Here is a 21262-nt window from a genome sequence, read left to right as displayed (position 1 = left end):
ATTACAGTGTGCTGCTCGTCTGCGAGGGGTTTGTCTGCAGAATGATTGTGAACTGGCTATCAGAAGCTATGCTTTCCTGATCATCGCGTCCACACACCAATGCAATGACAAACTTCAGCAATGGGACAGTTCAAACATTTACATGGAACTACATTTTATTCAATAAAAAAAGACCTTAAAAAAAAAATAAATGTCAGTTTTGGATGAAGTTCCAGGTGATTTTTGTGTTTTTTCTTTTATATGATGAAGCAAACCAAGGTACCTGGTATATAACCATTGTGAGGCTAAATGATTCATTGACTTAGGACTGAACAGTACGTCTGGAAGCATCATTCATAACAGATCCATAGGGAAAGTATAGCATGGGTTTTGGAAAAATAGTTTTGGCTGAGATGCAAAGTGTTTTGGATTCATAATTACCAGCAAACATTGCTTCCAGCAACTTTCAAAAGTTTAACTCCGATGCATGCAGGAAAAAAGTATAAAGTCACTGATTGCTGTTGTGAGTCAGAGCTCTTAGACAAAACTCTCTGTTTGAAAAGAAATGAATGGTGAATATAGGCTGGTTGATATTCTCCACATTTCTGTAGAGATTACTGATTCCCTCAGCTTTCAGGCTCAGGGTCGCCTAGATCCTTCGTATGTTTGTTAAGGTCTCCAGGATGAGGGCGGTGTTCTGGCTTAGTGAGTTATGGTTATTGAGAAGAACAGGAGACGGTTAGGCATGAATTATTTCTGAGACTGCTAGTAGAGTGGCTACGGAAATCAGCTGTGTAGAATAGATTTCTCTGGAGTAAATCCGGTGTGCATCTCTTGGTCTTGGTCTTTGTCCTCTGGGTGACATGTTTATGGGACTCAAAATGAGAGTATTAGGGGCATCTCATTACATGAAGTATAATCTAGGCCCAATGATCAGATATGGCTCACAATAAGGATTACACAACTGCGATAACACTAGCTCACCAGATGGAACTGTGTCCAGAGAGGATTGGCCAGGTTCTTTATGGGCGTTCTTGTAGTCTACATATCACGGACACAGATTTGTCCCAGATTCTGCAACGAGATTTGGGGATGAGTGGCTGCACTTATAAACATAACACTGACACCTAAATATCAGCCTGTGAAATCCAGTAATGCCAGCTTTCTTGGCAGGCGGGTGTTTGGGCGTCAAAACCCAGGTGGGGGCCTCTGAAGTTACACGCAGCGTCTACAATTATGCTGTCTGTCGCCCCTCAGATAACATCATCTCCATACAGCGCAAACTAATTCACAGCCATCCTGGTTGGCAATTTTCAGGGTATTTGTGTCTCTTGGCTGTTTTATTGTGTTTAGTTTGAAGGCTTATCATAAAAAGACAAACGAGTAAGTGATCCAATACGTCATCATTAAGCAGGAAGAAGTGTTTTTCTGAGATCAGATCACCTCTGCCATAAGAACAGGTGAGGGAAATTAACTCTCACAGAGAGAAAGATGCAACTCAAGCAATTTATTAGGATTACTGTTCATTTCGCATAAAAAAAGCAATATTGCAAAACCATGATAAACTTTTAGGAACTGTCTCCAATAATCTTGACCATCAATAACAATGAAAGCAATGTATTTTATAGACATACTGCCACTAGTCTACTGAATAGTGTACACTCCATACATGTATGAATGTGTACTTTCATTATTCTCCAGTAGAGATGTGAGTTCAAACCTGACTCATGTCAGTTTGCACCATCCTCATTTTGATGTGTTAAACATGGTTATAGTTCTAATTTGCCTGCTTTTTGTCATCTTCCATATTTCCTTAGTTTTAAGGATAAAATGAAAACTTACAGTACACATCTTCCTCACTGAAATATGTTTCATGTTGAAATAAAAAGGTATGTCCTGGTTCCTTGAAGTTAACTGCTGATTATCATTGGAGTGATATATCATGCAGTGTTTTTGTGTGTGTGTGTACATTATAATTTGTAATTTGAAAAATGCTTAGAAAACTATGGTTGTACTGGTGACTGAATTTTCAGTTATATAAGCAGTTAAGCTTAACTGACACTAACGTTGAAGAGTACTGTATTTCAGGTAAAGTTTGTTACATGTAGGTAAAAATGCACTTTCAATAGCAATTAATTGCTTGAAATGATACTTTTGATGTCAACACTTACAGGGATACAGAATCGATGCTGATTGGCTGATAGCCGAGATAGGGATTCCTGGGTTAAATCTTGCAGCTTTGGTCACGCTTGAGTAAATGTACCATACCTAAAATTCAGCTTTGGTAAACCATACCCAGCAGTTGCGTATCTCTCATACCAGTCTCATATGTGAAAATGCTTAACTTGGGGAGAAATGTGTTATATACCATGTGTAAGACCATTTAATGGATACAACTGAAGTGTCCCGAAATTTGAATTGTTTTCTATACAGTTAGCATTATCTGATGTGAAAATATTGCTGAGGTGATATTAAATTAGGATTTCAAAATTGTTACGGGGCCTCTGTGGCTCAGTCGGTTAGCGCGCTAGCGCAGCGTAGTGACCCAGAAGCCTCTCACCAATGCGGTCGCTGTGAGTTCAAGACCAGCTCATGCTGGCTTCCTCTCCGGCCGTACGTGGGAAGGTCTGTCAGCAACCTGCGGATGGTCGTGGGTTTCCGCCGGGCTCTGCCCGTTTTCCACCCACCATAATGCTGGCCGCCGTCGTATAAGTGAAATATTCTTGAGTACGGCGTAAAACACCAATCAAAAAAAAAAAAAAAAAAAAAAATCAAAATTGTTACAATGATGTCCAAAGTATTTGAACAGCATGGTTTGTGGTTTTGCTTCAGTGGTTCGTGTTGTCATGTGTTATTTTGTGACAAAGCATCCAGCAAAAGTGAAAGTGCCCAAAAAAATTGTGTTTTTTACAGTCTGCTATGATTTGCAGTGGAGCCGCTAAATATGTTGGAAATTTGACTTACAGGTACTTCATATGTATCACTGCTGGTATTATGTGTTAAGCTGATTTGGCACAGTACATGTGTAGTAATATCAGTGTTTTGTGTTTAGCTTTCAGATACTGTCCTTAATGCCATCAGCTCCATTATGAAGATAGAGAAGACATTGCTTGGGAAGGCACAGCAGGATGGACAAGCTTGCACACGGTGAGATTAGTGGGCTGTCTACATACTAGGGTTTGTTTACAGATTGTGCTACGGCCAACAGGGGGCTTGTGGTACAAAACACTATTACTTTGTCTTTAAAGTTTGTATATGTACCGAACATGTAATTAAATGGAGTGATTGCAAGTAGTGTGAATAAACTTAAAGAAACATTAGCAGCTTTACATAATTCTGATTAGGTTGTTAAGGAAAAATAGCGTCCAGATATCAATTTTTTACTCCGACCTGCTTTACTAATGTACATAATGCACAGAAGAATAAAATGTGAAAGGGCCTATAAGCTGAGATAACATACCTTAAAGATTGAAAATTAAAGTGTTTAAAGTTAAAGGTTAGAAAACAGGAAGATAATCTCACTGTCCCCTCCAATTACCTGCAGTGTACATTAAAAGATCTTGGTCATCTTTGTAGCACCCTGAGTGCCCCCCCCCCCCCCCCCGCCCCCCAATCTTTCATCCACAATCTTCTTCAAATCTCCTCTTTCTTGAAAAAAAAAAATATCGTCCCCTGAACTCTGTAGTCCAGATTACTTTCTGAAGGACTTACAGGATTGAGCACCTCCGTAGTCTTACGTAGCTGAGATTTCCGGAAGTTCAATTCATCCTCAAGCCAAACCAACATTGTGGTATCGTTGTTAACTCCTCATGAGGTTCACCTGTCACACCCAAGCAGCAGCAGTAATGGAGGGTGTGAGGTTACTTTAGCTGAATGTAACATCTGCCTGTGCAAGAGAATCAAGTTTTTATCAGAAATGGTTGCCCTTGGTTAACTCAGCCTTTGTGGCTGTTAGCCTATTAATTTTAAAAGACAACTTTAAACTTATTTTTGATCAGGAATAATTCAATTTTGGCCATTTTGTAGAAATTTTGTCATGATTGATATCTATTTAAAAGGAGGCAGGTGAAGAAAATGTCCTGCATGTAATGGCAGATGCTTGTTTTACTTTTGTCTAAAACCACAAATACATCTGTGTTATTTATACACTGTATGATTTGGTTCTAGTTTAGAAAATATCAGCTCAGACTTTGATGATGAACTGAAATGTTTCATTTAAATTTTATGATCCATGTGCTTTGCTTCTGTTCCTTCAAAGAATTTCAGAATTTAGAATAATGCGTACTGAAATTTTGGTTTCTCTGGGTTTTTATTATTATAATGATGATCGGAAAGCGGATAGCATTTTTGCTCGTGTAACCGACCACACCCGTGTAATTTTTATATGCCCCCACCATTAGGCAGAGCGTTTTACGTAACACTGATTTTTCTCATCCGTTCTTTCATATTCTTGTTCAGGCTATATCTCCATTTGTTTTTCATGGAGAGTTTTACTTTATCGTGGATGCATAGATAGACATATAACAATGTGTCGCGATTCAAAATTGTTGATTTTTGCAGTTGTCATGGTTACCAGATCGCTATCTGTACAGTTGATAGATATGATTTTGTGTCAGGGATATAGCTCCAACTGTTTTCCGCGAAGAGTTTTCATTTTTTGTCCATTTGCGCGGTTGGTTAATAAATTGCCATTTTCCCTACATATATTATATGAATAGAAGAGATTTCGTGTCCGGGCTATAACTACAAACAGTTCCAATTTTTGGTGGATACATATACATTCACAGTTTTCGATGTGTCGCAAGTCCTCACATTTGTTCATTTTTGTGGTTGTCATGGTTACCAGATTGCCATTTCCCTTTGTGTACTATATAAATAGATATGACTTGATGTCTGGGCTATAACTCCAACAGTTTTCAGGATATAGTTTTAATTTTTGTTGGATACTTAGATGATGTGTCGCGACTCACATTTCTCCATTTTCACAGTGCCCATTTTCCTCATATACACTATATAAATAGAAATGATTTTGTGTCCAAGCCAGACTCCTATTGTTTTCAGCATAAAGTTTTCATTTTTGGTGAACACATTTGTCCACTTGCGTGGTAGTCATGGTAACCACATTTCTATCATCAACACCCATGAAGGTTCCCCTCAGGTCATACTCACCACAATGCTGCTGGTATTCTCTTATACATTTCAAACAGATACATATGTTAGGGCATCTTGTTTTGTTTTATGGGAGAATGAATCTGTTTTGAAAGTTTGGGAAGGGTATCACGTACATGTAATATGTGGGAAATGTTGACGAGCCAACCATCTAATTGTTGTCTGTTGAAGACATATATTACAGTCTTGAAAAACAGAAAATGCACAACACATCAAGATGGGACAGTATGAAAAGGCGGATTGTAACTTTCCTTTTTATTCCACGTTCAGCTATTTTAATGCTGGCTCGCATTATAAAATACAAAATAAGTTAATGTCACTTTATACAGATACATGCAGATATATGAAACGTGGACTGGTTTCAGTATATGTAGCATTGTGGGTGTTTCATCTGTTGGCAGACTGGTGGGCATTGTAGAGAGGGTGGCAGAACAACTCCTGGCTACATCTTCCCAGCATGCTCTAGCGGAGAACATCGCCATCGAAGCCAGGAAGATGTCTGTAACACCGTTTCCAGGAATTGCATGTACGACAGGATTGAGGCGGGATGGAACTAATTTGCCTCAAACGCGCGGGCTTGAAGAGTTGACCTGTTTCGAGTCTATGAATGAGACACTGTTTGCCCGTGCTGCTACAGAGGTATAGACTGTTAAGGTCTCAGATTAATCCACCAGATAATGTCAGTTCGTTCCATCAGATTGAAAATTCAGTACTTCAATATTATACACCCAGATATCAAACACTGGAGTTAATTGTTAGTTTTGGTATCACTTATGTGCAGAGGTTACTTACTGAGGTACCTGTCACTATGTAAGAGTTTTAGAACATGCAATGGTTTCCTTCAGGTATTAGGATCCTGACTCCTTCAGCAATTGAATGTGGAAGTCATATTTTTTCCTGGGGGGTAGGGGGTGGGGAGGCTTCAATGGCCTAGTGGTTATTGTGCTAGTACAGCACAATGAGTGACTCAAGAGCCTCTCACCAATGTGATCACTGAGTTCAGGCCGGCTTCTTTATAAGGCTGTAATGTGGGAAGATCTGACAGCAACCTGCAAACAGTTGTGGGTTTCCCTATGCTGGCCACTGTTGTATAAGTGAAAAATTCTTGACTGGCATAAAACTCCAAGCAAATAAATAAATCAGTGAAACAAATATTCTCAAATAGATTACAATAGATCAGCACAAATTTTATTTACTTACGTAATTGGAAGTTTGAAAATAACTGCTTTCAGTCAGGAAAATGTGTTAATTTTATGAAACATGTATATCTTATTTTTTGTTTTAATTTTCTGTACTTTATGTGTATCCGGTGTCTGTAGCATGCTTACCTTTTTTCTTTAGTTGTACATACTTGTAGTGGTGCAGTTTTTGTTGTCTTTAAATGTTCTTACCATTATAAATCTTGACATCATAGATTTTTTCCCCTAAAATATCAATGTTTTACCGTCCAACTCCCATTGTCCATATGTTTATTTCACCTCAACCTTTTTTTATGGCTGAAGCTGTCCACACTTTTTTGTTCATCTGTCTTAACAATTTGTTGTCCTTCTCTCTTAATACCATCAACATAACTGGCCCTGTTTCACAAGACTTAGTAAATCAATTTTTCGTATTTTTTCTCGTAAATGATGTCGCCTTATGGCACTACAACCCAGATAATTTTTTGTTTATACGAAATATGACTTACAAAGTTTTGTGAAAGTGGCCCCTGCTATCTAACACTGCTCCTATGCTTAAACACACAATCAAGCCAAACCGAGTTTGTTGTTGATAATAAATGTCTAACAGCATATTGTAGTTCGCTAAATAATCGTCCTGCATTTAGAACTTAACAACATTATAGGTCTTTATTATATCATCTTCATAGTGTGCTTAGATGAAACACAAAATCATTGTTCTACAAGGCCATTCAGAGTTTTATGTTGGTGATCGGATAGCAAACTAACCTAGACTGGTAGATTCTGTGATTGGCAGAAAGTAGGCCCCTTGTTCCCAACTGACAGTAGCTACTAACATTTAGACCCTGTTATCTGTGTCTCCGTCCAAAATCGTAATAAAACTCAGGACTGATAGATTCCTCTCGACTTTAGATAGAGGATGAGGACATGGAGACTCCCTTCGCAACCCTCTTCAACGAGACCAAGTTTGACCAGGTCAGTTTATGAAACAAGTACAGCGTCCAAATGTCCAAGACTAAAATGACATGTACTAAATAAAAACAGTTTTTCAAACGCATTAAACATCTTGCTCAGTAGACATAGATGTGCCAGTGTTTGAAATGCCATACTCCAACAAACTGATAAGTAGCTTAAATTTGAACTTTGCAATGTCTTTGATTACCTGACACCCTCCAGCAGATAATCTGGGAGTGTGAGTCATTTATAAGTTTAAAATTGCACAAAAACAACACAGTGCTTCAAAGACATGATACCAGAGAAATCAGATTGGATTCCTGTGACATCGCACATTTTTCTCTTTTACAGTATTAAAAATTAAAAAGTTGGCCAGATTTCCTTTACATCATCACTTTGAAGAACTGTTTCAGGGTGTTGTATTTCAAGGCTTTAACTATTTGATTACCAGACTGCCAATAGGACACCAGGTAATAAGAGACAGTCTGAGTTTTTGCGAGACTATGAACTTAAATATGTTAAGAAAGATATTTTTAAATCCCAGGAAAAGAAGTTACATCAAATTTCAAAATACCTGTGAAGCCATTTGTCCATCAGTGTGTTCCATTTTTACTTGTGTCACAAACATCTCTTCAAGACTGAAGAACAAGTGTACTAAAAAAACACAGTAATCGATCATACTTATTGTATTTAGTACGTGATATTTAGGGAAATAAAATTACATGTATATGTGTATACATGTATAGAGATGAAGGGTACATCATAGATTTAGATATGAATGAACAAAACAATGTGTCATTTGCATGAACTATAAACAGGGTAGATGTCTGGTTATCATGTATTATGCAGTAGATGGAGATACCCCAGTGTTAGTCTTAATCAACAGAACTGCTGTCTGCTACCTGTATTGGCTTGTGGCTAACTAAATCTGCAGAAATACCTGTGTCAGTCTGTCAACAGATGGCCCAGTCAAATTCTTCGGTTTTTTGAGAAAAGTTAGCCAGTTCAGCAATATTGACTGACACTGAGGGTTGACCATTCCTACTAAAGATTGGTTGGAAGTATATACCTTAAGTGACCCCATACATCAACCATAAAATACATTTTTTTTAGACAAATAAATGTCATAAACTATTACTTTGGTGCTGAAATGGACATTTGTTGGTAGGGTATCACCATACCTCCTGAACAAACCTCAAAACACCTTTCTGAAACAAATAGAAAAATTAGAATCTGAGAAAAATGAGAAAAGTAGTCATTAATTTTGAGATCATTTAGGTAGGTGTAAAAGATTTAGTGTAAATGACAGGGAGAACCCGCTTGCTCTGGTTGGTAAGATTGTACATACAGGTATATGTACCCATGCTATAGTCCCCCATTATCATGCTATACAGGGCTGGTGCATTGTGCTCAGAGCTTTCTGTGATAACTGCTTGAAAAAAAAAGTCATTCATCAGTGCTTTATACCGTGATAACTGCTTGACATAGGCCACTCATCAAAGCTTTGGCATCACATCTCACATGCATACACACTTATATATGTATATCCCCCATCTTCTTCATGCAATTTTATTTTCTGTACATTAGAGTCACGAAAGCTTTGTGAATTCATTTCTTCCAATTTGTGGGCATGAAAGACAATCTTAGTTGTCATTAGCAGACTTAATTTTAATATGAGGAATGGATCTACACAGTTTTGTGAAAGTATGGCCAGAATTCTCTTATAGTGCATTTGCAGACTTTGATAGTTTAGGTACAGACTTATCACTACCATTTCTGATTTCCTGTTTAGTTTGGATTGTGTACATTTATTTTCCTGATTATATAGTTAGTTGATTTAGGACTTCATTTGATGATGCCGCCCCAGGCTTTAGTCCTGGTTCAGTATAAAACCTGCACAAGTGTGTGTGGGTTTTTTTTTTTTTTTACTGTTGCAGGAAGGAGGGGGTAGAGAAGAGCTTTTTTCTCCCTTTGAATCTGTGATCACTTCTCTTAGAATTTCATACATGTACTTTAAAAGGATATTAATGAGTTGGATACTGGTAGTTATATGCCAGTTAAAAATTGATTTAGGTCCAAAAAATGACAAAAAATTCTTTTCAGGCGACATCTTAATCACTGTACCCTGATGCACTGTCATGAAAATGCCCATGTATTATACCTGTCTGATTTACCTTTCTTAACCCTACATCTAAAGGTGGTACAGGCTGCCATCCTGCTGCCCCGTACCCTGTTCCAGAAGGTGCCTGTGTTAGAGGGTGTTAGCATGGAAGAGATTGGGGTTACTATACTAGTTTACCAGGATGCTGCCCTATTCCCCATCACTGCCTCCAGCCATGAAGATCCCCTCCTCAGGGGACATAACTGGAGATCTGTCTCACCAGTAGTGGCTGCAAGCATAGGTAAGAAAGGCTTCATGACAATTGGAGAGTAATGGAGTATTTTCATATAATCGTTTAACAGTTTGTCGGGAGGTAGACAAAATTTGCCCATAGTTTATTTACATGTATAATGTGTAAATGCTTATCTAAAGATTGATATTGGTACCTGGTTTTTAATGAAAGTAATAATAACCAAATATTTTTCTACTGCATTTTAGCTTGTGCAGAATCAAATATTATATACATTTACTTTTGTTATGACTCCCCTATTTAAGACAGCTTTCATTGTTAAAGACCAATGAACAATGTGCTCTTATCTCTCTTCAGGTCAGTCTGTGGCCAATCTAACAGACCCTGTGATTGGTCTGCTCCAGGTGTCTGACACCTCCAGACAACTTGTGGCAGCTTACTGGGATTTCGCAGCTAATGGTAATGGTTTATGTCGAAGCAATTCTTGTGCTGTTAAAAAACTCTTGTGCAAACTATAAAATATCTAATAAAATAGTGTTGACAATATATGAACATGTTCAGTGTTTTATTTGCAATACAATGTATGCTCATTTGAATTATTTTCGTTTCAACTATTTTTAAGCATAGGCTTTTTTTGAGGCACAGTGTAGATGGACTTCATGAAGGCCAAACTGATTAGAAACAGATTTGTATGCTAATCTTTGATTGGCTGTTGCAGGTGGCCATGGAGACTGGAGGACAGATGGATGTAAGATCACAGAACAACACGACAATGTGTCTGTCTTCCACTGCTACCATCTCACCAACTTTGTTATACTTCAGGTATGAAGAAACTGTCACTAAAATGTTAAACAGATTGTAGGTTTTAGATATTTGCTACTGTGTTACAGCACAAATAAATCAAACTGAAGCTAAATAAATTTTGAATTGCTGGTCGCCATAAGGATACATGTTTTTTAACTCAGTTCCCAATGAAATATGTCGGGGAAATCTCAAAAAATCAAATGAATGCTTAAATTTCAATTCGTTGTAACTGCCTTTTTGACCTCATTTCCGGTTGATTAGTTTCGTGGTTAAGAAAACATGAGTAACTGCCAGATTTTCGCCCAGGTATATTTACAAGGCTAAGAAAACTTCAAATTTAAGTGAATTAAAGAAATGCTTAATGTTAAGTTTACTCAGTTACACATATTTTTGATACAATGTATGTGTGAGAATCAAGCGTTATGTGTGAGCTATACTGTGCTGCCTGTTTCAGAATCTGTCCTCTAGACTAGCTGGTGTTTTCTTCATGATGGAGCCCGTGATTTACGCTGGCAGTTGCCTACTGGCCATCTGCCTCATGGCCGTCATCGTCACCTATGTTACCTGCTTCAAGTAAGTAGACCTGGATAATCATTGAGATGCTTGTATTTCACGGAGAGGTACTTGGTCATGGACAGCACTGTTTGTCATATATATTTGGTTATCTTCAGTCTAAAGGCAAGCAACAGACAATTTTTTTTTTTTTTTGCTGATGCCATTGAGGAAGTTTGTCAGGTGCAAGGGTCCTTAAACAGGGTCTCGAGTCCTGCTGAGTTTCCACCACCAATAAACTGTGCAATGTGACCACCATGAAATATTCTTGAGTATGTTGGAAATCACAGAGCATCAAAGGAGAAGAAAACTTAAAAACATGACACAATGGGCTGAAAAGAGCACATTTTCTTCTATCTGGTGTTGCCTGCTACATATTTGTGTGATTTTTCCTCGCCATACATGTTTTATTTAAATCTTTACAATAAAAAAAATAAGTACATAACCAAACAGTGAAACAGCACTATTGCCTTAGACGAAACTATGAGTTCTTTACTTTGTATGTTTGGCAATATCTGTAAGATGCTTTTTATTTTCCATTCTTGACATCTATGCCATATGTTTCACTGGCTTTTTTTACCATTTTTCGCCAGATTTATACGTATTCCCAAGAAAGCTAAACACTCTGTGATTAACATCTCCATCAGCATTTTACTGCTTTGTATCGGGTTTACGATGGGTGTGAATCGTACGGACCAGGAGAGAGCGTGTCAGGTGGTGGGGATTGCCATCCATTACTTCACACTTTGCACCATCTTCTGGATCACAATAGCATCCAGGTATAGCGTTGTGTCCATTTCTACGTTACTGTTGTGCATGCATGTATCCACTTTAAATGCAGTGTAATGTGTCATATAAGTAAACACGTATCCACTTTCATGCAGTGTAATGTGTCATATACGTAAACACGTATTCACTTTCATGCAGTGTAATGTGTCATATCCGTAAACATGTATCCACTTTCATGCAGTGTGATGTGTCATGTAAGTAAACATTTATCCACTTTCGTGCAGTGTAATGTGTCATATACATAAACATGTATCCACTTTCATGCAGTGTGATGTGTCATATAAGTAAACATTTATCCACTTTCATGCAGTGTAATGTGTCATATCCGTAAACACGTATCCACTTTCATGCAGTGTAATGTGTCTTATCCGTAAACATGTATCCACTTTCATGCAGTGTAATGTGTCATATCCGTTAACATGTATCCACTTTCATGCATTGTAATGTGTCATATCCGTAAACAGGTATCCACTTTCATGCAGTGTAATGTGTCATATACGTAAACATGCATCCACTTTCATGCAGTGTGATTTGTCATATACATAAACATGTATCCACTTTCATGCAGTGTAATGTGTCATATATGTTAAGATGTATCCACTTTCATGCAGTGTGATTTGTCATATACATAAACATGTATCCACTTTCATGCAGTGTGATTTGTCATATACATAAACATGTATCCACTTTCATGCAGTGTAATGTGTCATATATGTAAAGATGTATCCACTTTCATGCAGTGTGATTTGTCATATACATAAACATGTATCCACTTTCATGCAGTGTAATGTGTCATATATGTAAAGATGTATCCACTTTCATGCAGTGTAATGTGTCATATACGTAAACATGTATTCATACACTTTTTCTCTTTTCAACAAGAAAGTTCATAATAATGTTTTCAAGTGCTTGAATCCAGAAAAAATTCATAAATGTACTAAATTGAAAACTTGTTGGCATGTATTTACATCTAAGTACCTGTAATATTTGCCTTCAGACAAATGAAGCCAGAAACATAATTCCATTAGTGAAGGGGAGATAACTGCTTGTTTAATTTTTTATGTTTTTTCTTTTTAACTGTTTTGGTATGCAAAATTGCATTAGAGCTTCTCAACTTTTTTTTTAATTTTAGGGTCCTGTTAGTTAACAGAACATTACTAAAGATATATATCACATTGTATTTAGGTTATCATTATATTTCCATGTTAATGTAAATGTACACTGCGGTTTATTTTATGATCTCATTATTTAATGGTCATGCATGTGATTGAGAGCAAGGTGATATATGCTAATAATACATATGTGATGTTACAGTAATATGCTGAAGAAGTTCACAAAGGCTGAGGAGCCCCCAGCACCACCGCCTGAGCCCATCCCCATGCCCCTGCCCCCCAAACCCATCCTTCGCTTCTACCTTCTGGGCTGGGGTGTGCCCATCATCATCTGTGGCATCACCGCTGCTGTCAATCTCAACCATTACAGTGAGAGTGAATAGTGAGTGCTCACCTGTCAATATCAACATCACTGTCTGCTTTGTCAGTTAGAAAAGTTTCTTTTCTGCAGCTCATTCTGAACGTCGCAAAATTAACTGGATGTCTGATAAAAGAAAACTGTTGCTTGTTTGAATTATGCTCTTCATGGATTGAGTTTCACATTCATTAAAATGTCCGATACTTTACAATAGCAATATGACTGTCGTCATATTTAGTGTGCAATGTATACCTGACAAGTGATGAAATTCGTTTGTTCAAATCGTGCGCGATCATCGTTGATACATCCATTAAAATGCTTGATTCTTAGCACTCTTGTAGAGAGGAGGTAGAAAAGTTCTTGTCCTAGCCCTGGGATCACAAATTTATGTCAGACCTAAATGAAAATTTAAAATCATTTTAAAGTTGTTATTTCTTATGTAACGAGGTCAAAATATTGTTTAACAGCTTAAATTGTGGGTAAGTTATTGTAAAACAAATTTCAGCTGAAATAAAAGAAAGGAACGTAAGTTGAATGATTAAATTAAAACACTTCATGATCCCGGGACCTGATGTACTATGAGTTGATCCCCCTATCGCATCTCGTTATATAAGCACCTCCCTATCAATGTATAAAGGAAGTTAAAAGCCCTTAGGATCATTACACTCTGAGTAATTGCGCTACAAACCTTACCATGTTTGACAAATCTTCTTTAAGCACTTCAGGCCAAGAACTTTTCTGTCTCCTCTCAGATAAGTCCCTGATTTTGAGTTTAGTCATACAAATCAAATGTCTAATTAAAGTAATGGAAGATTCAAATCTTCCATTGTGCATATTGTGTGTTGGGTTCTTCTACAAAACTGGCCTTGAATTAGCTTAACCAAATGTGTGTTAATTTCATTTCCACTGCTTGTTTCAGTTGTTTCCTATCTTGGGACCCAAGCCTGGGAGCATTTTACGGCCCAGTTGCATTGTTGGTTGTCATTAACCTGGTGTTCTTCATGAGGATTTCCTACGTGATTCGAGGAGCACCTAACAACCTGAACTACTCTGATGAAATGGAGGAGCTTCATACAAATGAGATAGAACTCACGCCCAATCAGGAGTTCACAAATATAGAGACTGCCTCATTGACGCAGACAAATGCCACATCCATGTCAAGTATCCTTGACACAGAACACCGGCCGATCAGCCAGTTACGCGCGCTGGTGGCCACACTGTTTTTGTATATCGTGGTGTGGGTGTGTGGGGCGTTTGCCGTGGCGCGACCCTTCAGGACTATTATTCCACGGCAAGAGATTATATTCAGTTATTTATATGGCTTTACTAGTGTTGTGCTAGGAGGCTTCATGCTGGGCTATTACTGCCTGATGCGACAAGACTCGCGCTCCAGTTGGAAGCGTTTTTTCTCCTGTGAGCAGCAGGCTGTGTACCAGTGTGATTCTGAACTGCCCAGTCGCATGAATCACACCAATGGTCATGTGATGCGCTGCCCGAGCAGCGTGGAATCGTCTTCATTGACGGGAAAGGTTGTTAATATTCATAAGGAACAAAAGCAGCACCAAATGAAGAACGGTGCGAAAAAGCAGTCGAACATTAACTTGGTGCCGTCGGCAACAGCTTCACTCACAGAGGTGTCGTTTGGTAGTATTGGGCAGGACCAGAGCTTCCCCAGCTTCTACAACCCACGTCAAAACGGGGTGGCCAAGAAGTTCTGGGAGAAACGACACAACCAGACCAAAAAAATTAACAAAGACTTAGGCAAGGAGATAAACACTTGCAGTGGTAGCTATAACAGCAACCTGGACAATTTACTGAACGAAAGCGCTTCAAAGCGCCAGAGCCAATGTACAAGCAGCGAGGCAAATACGCACTTTAGTATTGAGATTCAAATTCAAGCTAATCCTCGGCACTCTGGCGGTAATGGCCGTCAGCCAACTAGTCAGGACGAGATGCCGCCTTCGTATGACAGCATCCGGCGCAACAAGCAGCTGCCAATGAACATTCAGGCCACGCATCAGTCTGCCTTCCACGCGGTGGTGCCTTACGACCGCAGTGACCTGTCTCCTATAGGGGGCCCCGCATCAGAGGTGCTGGCAGGAAGTGTATGTAGCAGTAGTCATTACCCCATGTCCCAGCCAGACTCCTCCATACCGTACTGCCAGGAACCATCGTGCATGAACACACTGGGCATCAGGGGACAGAATTCTTGTGGCTGTGATAACTATAGAATGCCACGCATGTCGCCTAATCGGTCGATGGCGTCTAGCCCAGCATCGGAAATGTTACAGAGGAATGTTTCAATACCTCGTCCGCGAGACTTTGACGGCCAGAGCCAGGTAAGTCAAGAGACTCAAGGCTCTAGTCTTCATGGCATTCAGAGACTTAACCCACAGCAGCTCCCCCTGGTGGAGGGTCCGCACAAACATCCACCCGTCTTAGACAAGGACTGTTGTACAGAATGCCTCAACAATGTCAGTGATAACACGAGGAAAAACTCCCGCCGAATGTCAGACAGCAGTAAGCACTACAGGACCTCATCTGACTGTTACAGCTCCGACAGCAACGTGCGGCGCCGCCGACAGAAAAACTTTCTACAGGAGATAGAGCGGCGTATCCCTGCCGGTCATCCTGCCGAATCACCCTCTCGCTCAGATATTACCCAGACAAACTTGTCCAACAACAGCCGCAGCGTGCATCATGATTCAGACAGTCAGCTGCACAACTACCGCTCACGGTCACATGACTTTTCTGACCACAATTCAGAACCATCTCACAGAAAGCGGCACCACTCGCACGGCACAAGGCGCAATCGCAACCGCCGCCACTCCAAACAGTCTTACGGGTCAGGCATGCACACGTCCTCAGAGTGGGACGAACAGTTCAGGGACAGACCACGTAAAATACCCTACGCTTATGTCAATCACAAATACAGGGATAGGCTGCGGCAGAAGCGGCAGCAGGATAGCGGGAAGGTCGGCATGGAGCCGGGAGAAAAGGTGTACTGGTTCCCGCGCTCCACTAGTGCTTACGATGAGATCCTACCTGGTGGCATGGAAGCCATGGCGGAGGACACTAGCTCCAGCTCTGATGACAGTATTGACGAAGACATTTGGGTGCTACAAAAAGAGCGGAGAAACCGAATGAAAAAGGAAACCAGTGTTTAACATCAACATGTGAGGATTGATTGTGATGTGTATGATTTTGAACTTCAGTGTCTGGTTGCCATTCAGTGTCTGGTTGCCATTCAGTGTCTGGTTGTCTGGTACAGGACCTTGCAGAATATACCTCGTCTCTCATTCTTCCTGGAACCTGCGCTACTACATGTATGATCAGAAATGCCAGTCACCATTATTGCTCTTCCAACCAACCAATCAAAACAATCTTGTTACTTTAATCCATAACTACACAGGGTGAGAAAAAAAAGAAAATTGGTAAGCTGTTTTAATACCAGGAAGTTGTTTTTAGGTGGTATAATAAAGGGTAGTTGATGAAGGCTTCTTCATAACTATGCAAATCATTTTGACATTCAACCAGTCAAGTTACATGTTCTCTCTTTTCATTATTCATAAAATTTGTGTTTTAGGTAAAGCGTGGCATTGTTTCTGGAAACTGCTTATTTCTTATTCATTAAGTCTGTTGTTTTGGGAGCATACTGTAGATGCCAGCAGCAACATAAGGTACATAATAACATACACAGTTCTAATTAATGTGTTTCCGTCAATGCTGATTTTATAACTGAGTTTTATGACTGAGAAAGCTTCGAGTGTTATTCAATTATCAGAACAAGAAACATAATTTAATTTTTAAGTTAAACTTTGTCGGAAAATTACGAATGCAGATAGATTTTTATGTGGTTCAGTACTTACTATCGCTTTCTTTGAAAGATGTTCTCTATTACAAGATTATAATGTTTCAGAAAGTGGAAAATTCTTATGTTTTATTTCTGGGGAAGGGCAGCAAGAGGAGCTACTTAAACAGTCCAGTTATAGTTACAACATACATGTGCTTTTTCATTAATTATGTTGCTAAAACAGAAATATGCAACGGTGGGAACATTTGAATGACATCTATTTTGCAAGTCACTTATTATGTTGATACTTTTGTATACTATTTAAACAAAGAGACAAATAACCCTAATATTAATGGGTTGTCCATATCATATGCGTGCTTAATATGGCAGCCAAGTTATGTTGGTTTTCAGTTGTTTATTTTTTATGTGTGTACTATACTGGTCATCAAGTTAAGCATTGTTGGTAATTTGTTTTCAATCCATGTTTATGATATTTGTATGTATTACTGTGCTTAGCAAAGCAAATCGTAGAGATCCATTGCGTATAAAGGACACAACAGAGTCCACCAAGAGTTATTTATGAGCTTTGCCAGTGGCATAGCAACAGTTCCCATGGATACATGGCCACATGATTGATACGGACAAATGTGATTGGATGTTGTGGTTGGTTTTCTGTAGGGAAGGTTTTAGACATCCAGTTGTTGGAGATGTGTAAGACTTACGCACAGCTCAGTAATTGAGATGTATGTGTAATAAAGTTGAACTTGAAATCAAGGTCGTTCTACTGAGAATTGTTTTATTCCTATTCCAGTTCTACTCCCTGAAGACACATTACAGTAAAATGAGGTTCAGCAAAAGCCTTAGTCTAGTATTACATGTATATTAGCCTGGCGGGTTTCCTGGTGCGGGCTTTGTCAAGGTTTCCTGGGACAAATCCAGCCTGCTGTTATCTGGCATAAAACTTGTTTAAGGATGTCCCGTGAGCCATTATATCAGATGAGGATTCATTTCACCATGGATTTAATTATAGAGCAATAGATCATCATACTGATACTCCTGGGTTACGGTAAATGTCCCAGGAAGACAGTGAAATGTTTGATCTGTGCCCCGCTATAAAACTGGAGTGGATCACATGGCTGTTGGGAAGACATAGGAGGCACTGAGATAATACCACACTGGTTGGTTCAGATTGCCTTAATGGAGAAATTCAGAACACGCAGAGGGAAAAGATGATGGTTTCACGATCGATACCGCAAGCTCAATACACTATGCTGAAAATTTCAGAATTTTAGTTAATCCTCAATATGAGACACTAAGACGACTGATCAGTTTGGTGTCCATACATGCGAGGTGTTTTCAGACATGACAGGACTACATGTAGATGTTTATGCTGAAGTTTTCAGAATGTTAGTTAATCCTCAATATGAGACACAAAGACAACTGGTCGGTTTGGTGTCCATACATGCGAGGTGTTTTCAGACATGACTTGACTACATGTAGATGTTTATGCTGAAGATTTCAGAATTTTAGTTAATCCTCAATATGAGACACTAAGACGACTGGTCGGTTTGGTGTCCATACATGCGAGGTGTTTTCAGACATGACATGACTACATGTAGATGTTTATGAGAGGTCTCAAGGTCTCAAGGAGAGGTATATGTGCTGGTAGCTGCCTCACTGTTCTCTGTGGACAGTCCCAACTTTCCTTCCTGCAGTTTCTGCAGTATTTTCCACATGGTTTCTCCATGGTTTCATGGCTGTCTTTATGAACTTTTGCACAGTGTTATAAAAGTTACAAAAATGTGTAAAAATTTTCGTTTCTCCTGCTTATGGTATAGATGTGTTGAAAGCAGCATAGACAGTTTTCCTGCTGAGAGAATTTGTTATAAAATGAGGAATCAACCATGCTGCACCTTTTTCAAAAAGCTAAGCCAAGCAGCCTGGAAGTTACATGCATTTAGTTAAATCCATGTACTTTTTGAATCTTGAACTAGGAATTTTCCTCAAAAGTGCAATATTGGCTTTACTCTGTCAGGAATAACACTTCTTGTTCGGTATATTTTACAAGATGAATGATATTGTGGGATATCATGTGAGAAATCCATGCTGCACCTTACTCCAATTTTCACAAAGTCGACAGTCCAGAATTTATACACGTAACTAGGTTTATTACCCTCTATATTTGACAAGTACATGATTTTCTCTCAAAACAACATAGCTATGTTTAGATACAAGTAGGTAGACCTTCATCTACACATTCTTCTCTAAAACCACACCCATATCTTCATACAATATGATTTAAGTACAGCAGTAAATGAACATGAATCTAGGGCAGGCATTCCTTGTATTACCATTTAAACTTATACACTAGGAACAAACTATTTGCTACAGCTAAAATGCATTTTCAAATCTCTTGCTCACAGTTAGTTCCTGGATCAAAAATTAAAACAGGAACTGCAAGTTAAAGTAAACCTACATGTAGGCCCATATGTAAATACACAGAAATGGGAAAGTGTATATCCAATTAGAATAAAATAAACTCAAAGAAAGCAAAAATATGAAGTAAGATTCATCATAAAGACATCTGAAAACTATGCATAAAAATACTTTCATTTATTTTTCTTCGAACATCCAGTGTCATGATTAAAGTTGAATAAACTTCCTGTGATGCCAAAGTTCCTAACCTCTGATAGTATGGTCCATAAAGCCCACCTTAGAAGTGAAATGTTTGAGCGTCATTAACTCTTTTCAAAAGAATCTACAAAAATAAATGAACATATATTTATACATAGTTTTAAGTGGTCTAGTTAGTGATGTCTATTTTTAGAGGTCTTTCCTTTAAGCTGCACAATAATATTCAGAGATTATATATTGATGTCTGATCAACAATTATGTGTACAGTTATATGCATGTTTATGTGTGTTATGCTTTATCTGATATGCCCTATCCATCAACATCACCTAAAGGAACAGACCACCTCCACATAAAGTATGCATCGCTTGAAAGGTCAATTCACACAGATTTCAAGTATGATTTTCATGATTTGTTTTGCACTTAATAAAATGTTATACCAAACTGAGGTTCTACAGTTGATTTGTTCTTAATCATATTGGACTGGCTGAAGCACAATAATGTCAGATTCCTCTCAGTAGTAAACGTGTTCTGTGTTATATTACCTACATAGATATGGTACTACATGTATATTCATGTTAAATGTAGAATATAGCAACCAGAGCTCATTTAGCAGCTTAAAATACTTGGTGACGCCCTTGTACTTCAGCCTGTTGAACATGCTCCAATGGAGTCCGCTGAACAAGCTCAATCTATTTGCATTTTAAACACTGTAAAAAAAAATGTAAACAATGATGAAAGTAAACAATGATGGTATCAGCATGGAATGATCTTTTAAATAATACATACTTCATTTAAAAGTGGTATGCTCTTTCATGTTTCAAGGTTCATGTTATATTTTATGCAACCGTAATCCATCTTTTACACTTGTAATGAAACAAAATGATAATTACCAGAACAAACTGTAGGCTTTGATCAACACCAATGCACCTGACTGGCTAATGATGCAGTCAATCATGCAATTATGGAATGTACATCAAACAAATGACCCAATCAACTCATTCAAGGTAAACACACCTTGACTTTACATGTGTGAAAACAAATGCATATGCTGGATAAGCTTACTGCACATCTAATGGCACCTACAAAATATACATAGCTGATCTACTGTATACATGTACATCAGTATATATATATATATATATCTAACCTTGCAAAATTGGTAAATATAAAGTATACCAATCAGAATGCACCTTTTAAAATGAAGCCATGGTACTGACATTTTCTTTTGGCAATCTTGGCATTAATAGAAATTCAGTCCACACAAAATTGTGATTTCTTAAAAGAATACTAAATTCTGAGTAAAGCATAGAGACTCAAAAATAACGTCGAACTCTCTTCAAGCCGAAAAAAATACTGTTCTTCAGACAAATAAAAAGTAAAAACATTACAACACACAACCTTAGCTGCAGGTTAATGTCATTGGCATGGGAGATCTTACTCACACTGGTTCATCAGTCTTTGATTTACCGGTTTGTTTGATTAGTGTTTCACTCTCTTGACATACTTGAGTTTAACGGTGGATAAACTAGGAATAACTGGTATTTAAGTATTGATACATACATGCACAAGTATGTATAAACTAAGATATA

The 21262-nt window shown here is 38.4% G+C and overlaps 1 protein-coding gene across 1 annotated transcript in view; it reads left to right on the top strand.

Moving 5' to 3' along the window:
* LOC135466764 (adhesion G protein-coupled receptor A3-like) overlaps positions 1-18439 on the top strand; it is a 40226-nt gene extending 21787 nt beyond the window's left edge. The window contains exons 6-14 of the mRNA XM_064744431.1: positions 3032-3126; positions 5550-5787; positions 9478-9682; positions 9989-10090; positions 10350-10453; positions 10890-11008; positions 11581-11766; positions 13091-13270; positions 14166-18439. Coding sequence (XP_064600501.1) covers positions 3032-3126; positions 5550-5787; positions 9478-9682; positions 9989-10090; positions 10350-10453; positions 10890-11008; positions 11581-11766; positions 13091-13270; positions 14166-16413 — 3477 coding nt within the window. The 3' untranslated portion in view covers positions 16414-18439. The remainder of the gene's footprint in view (positions 1-3031; positions 3127-5549; positions 5788-9477; positions 9683-9988; positions 10091-10349; positions 10454-10889; positions 11009-11580; positions 11767-13090; positions 13271-14165) is intronic.
* The last annotated feature ends 2823 nt before the right edge of the window (positions 18440-21262 follow it).

This window comes from Liolophura sinensis, chromosome 6, assembly GCF_032854445.1.
Source record: "Liolophura sinensis isolate JHLJ2023 chromosome 6, CUHK_Ljap_v2, whole genome shotgun sequence".
Classification (NCBI taxonomy): domain Eukaryota; kingdom Metazoa; phylum Mollusca; class Polyplacophora; order Chitonida; family Chitonidae; genus Liolophura; species Liolophura sinensis.
The sequence above is the reverse complement of the archived record's forward strand: the minus strand, read 5'-3'. Positions and strand labels throughout refer to the sequence as shown.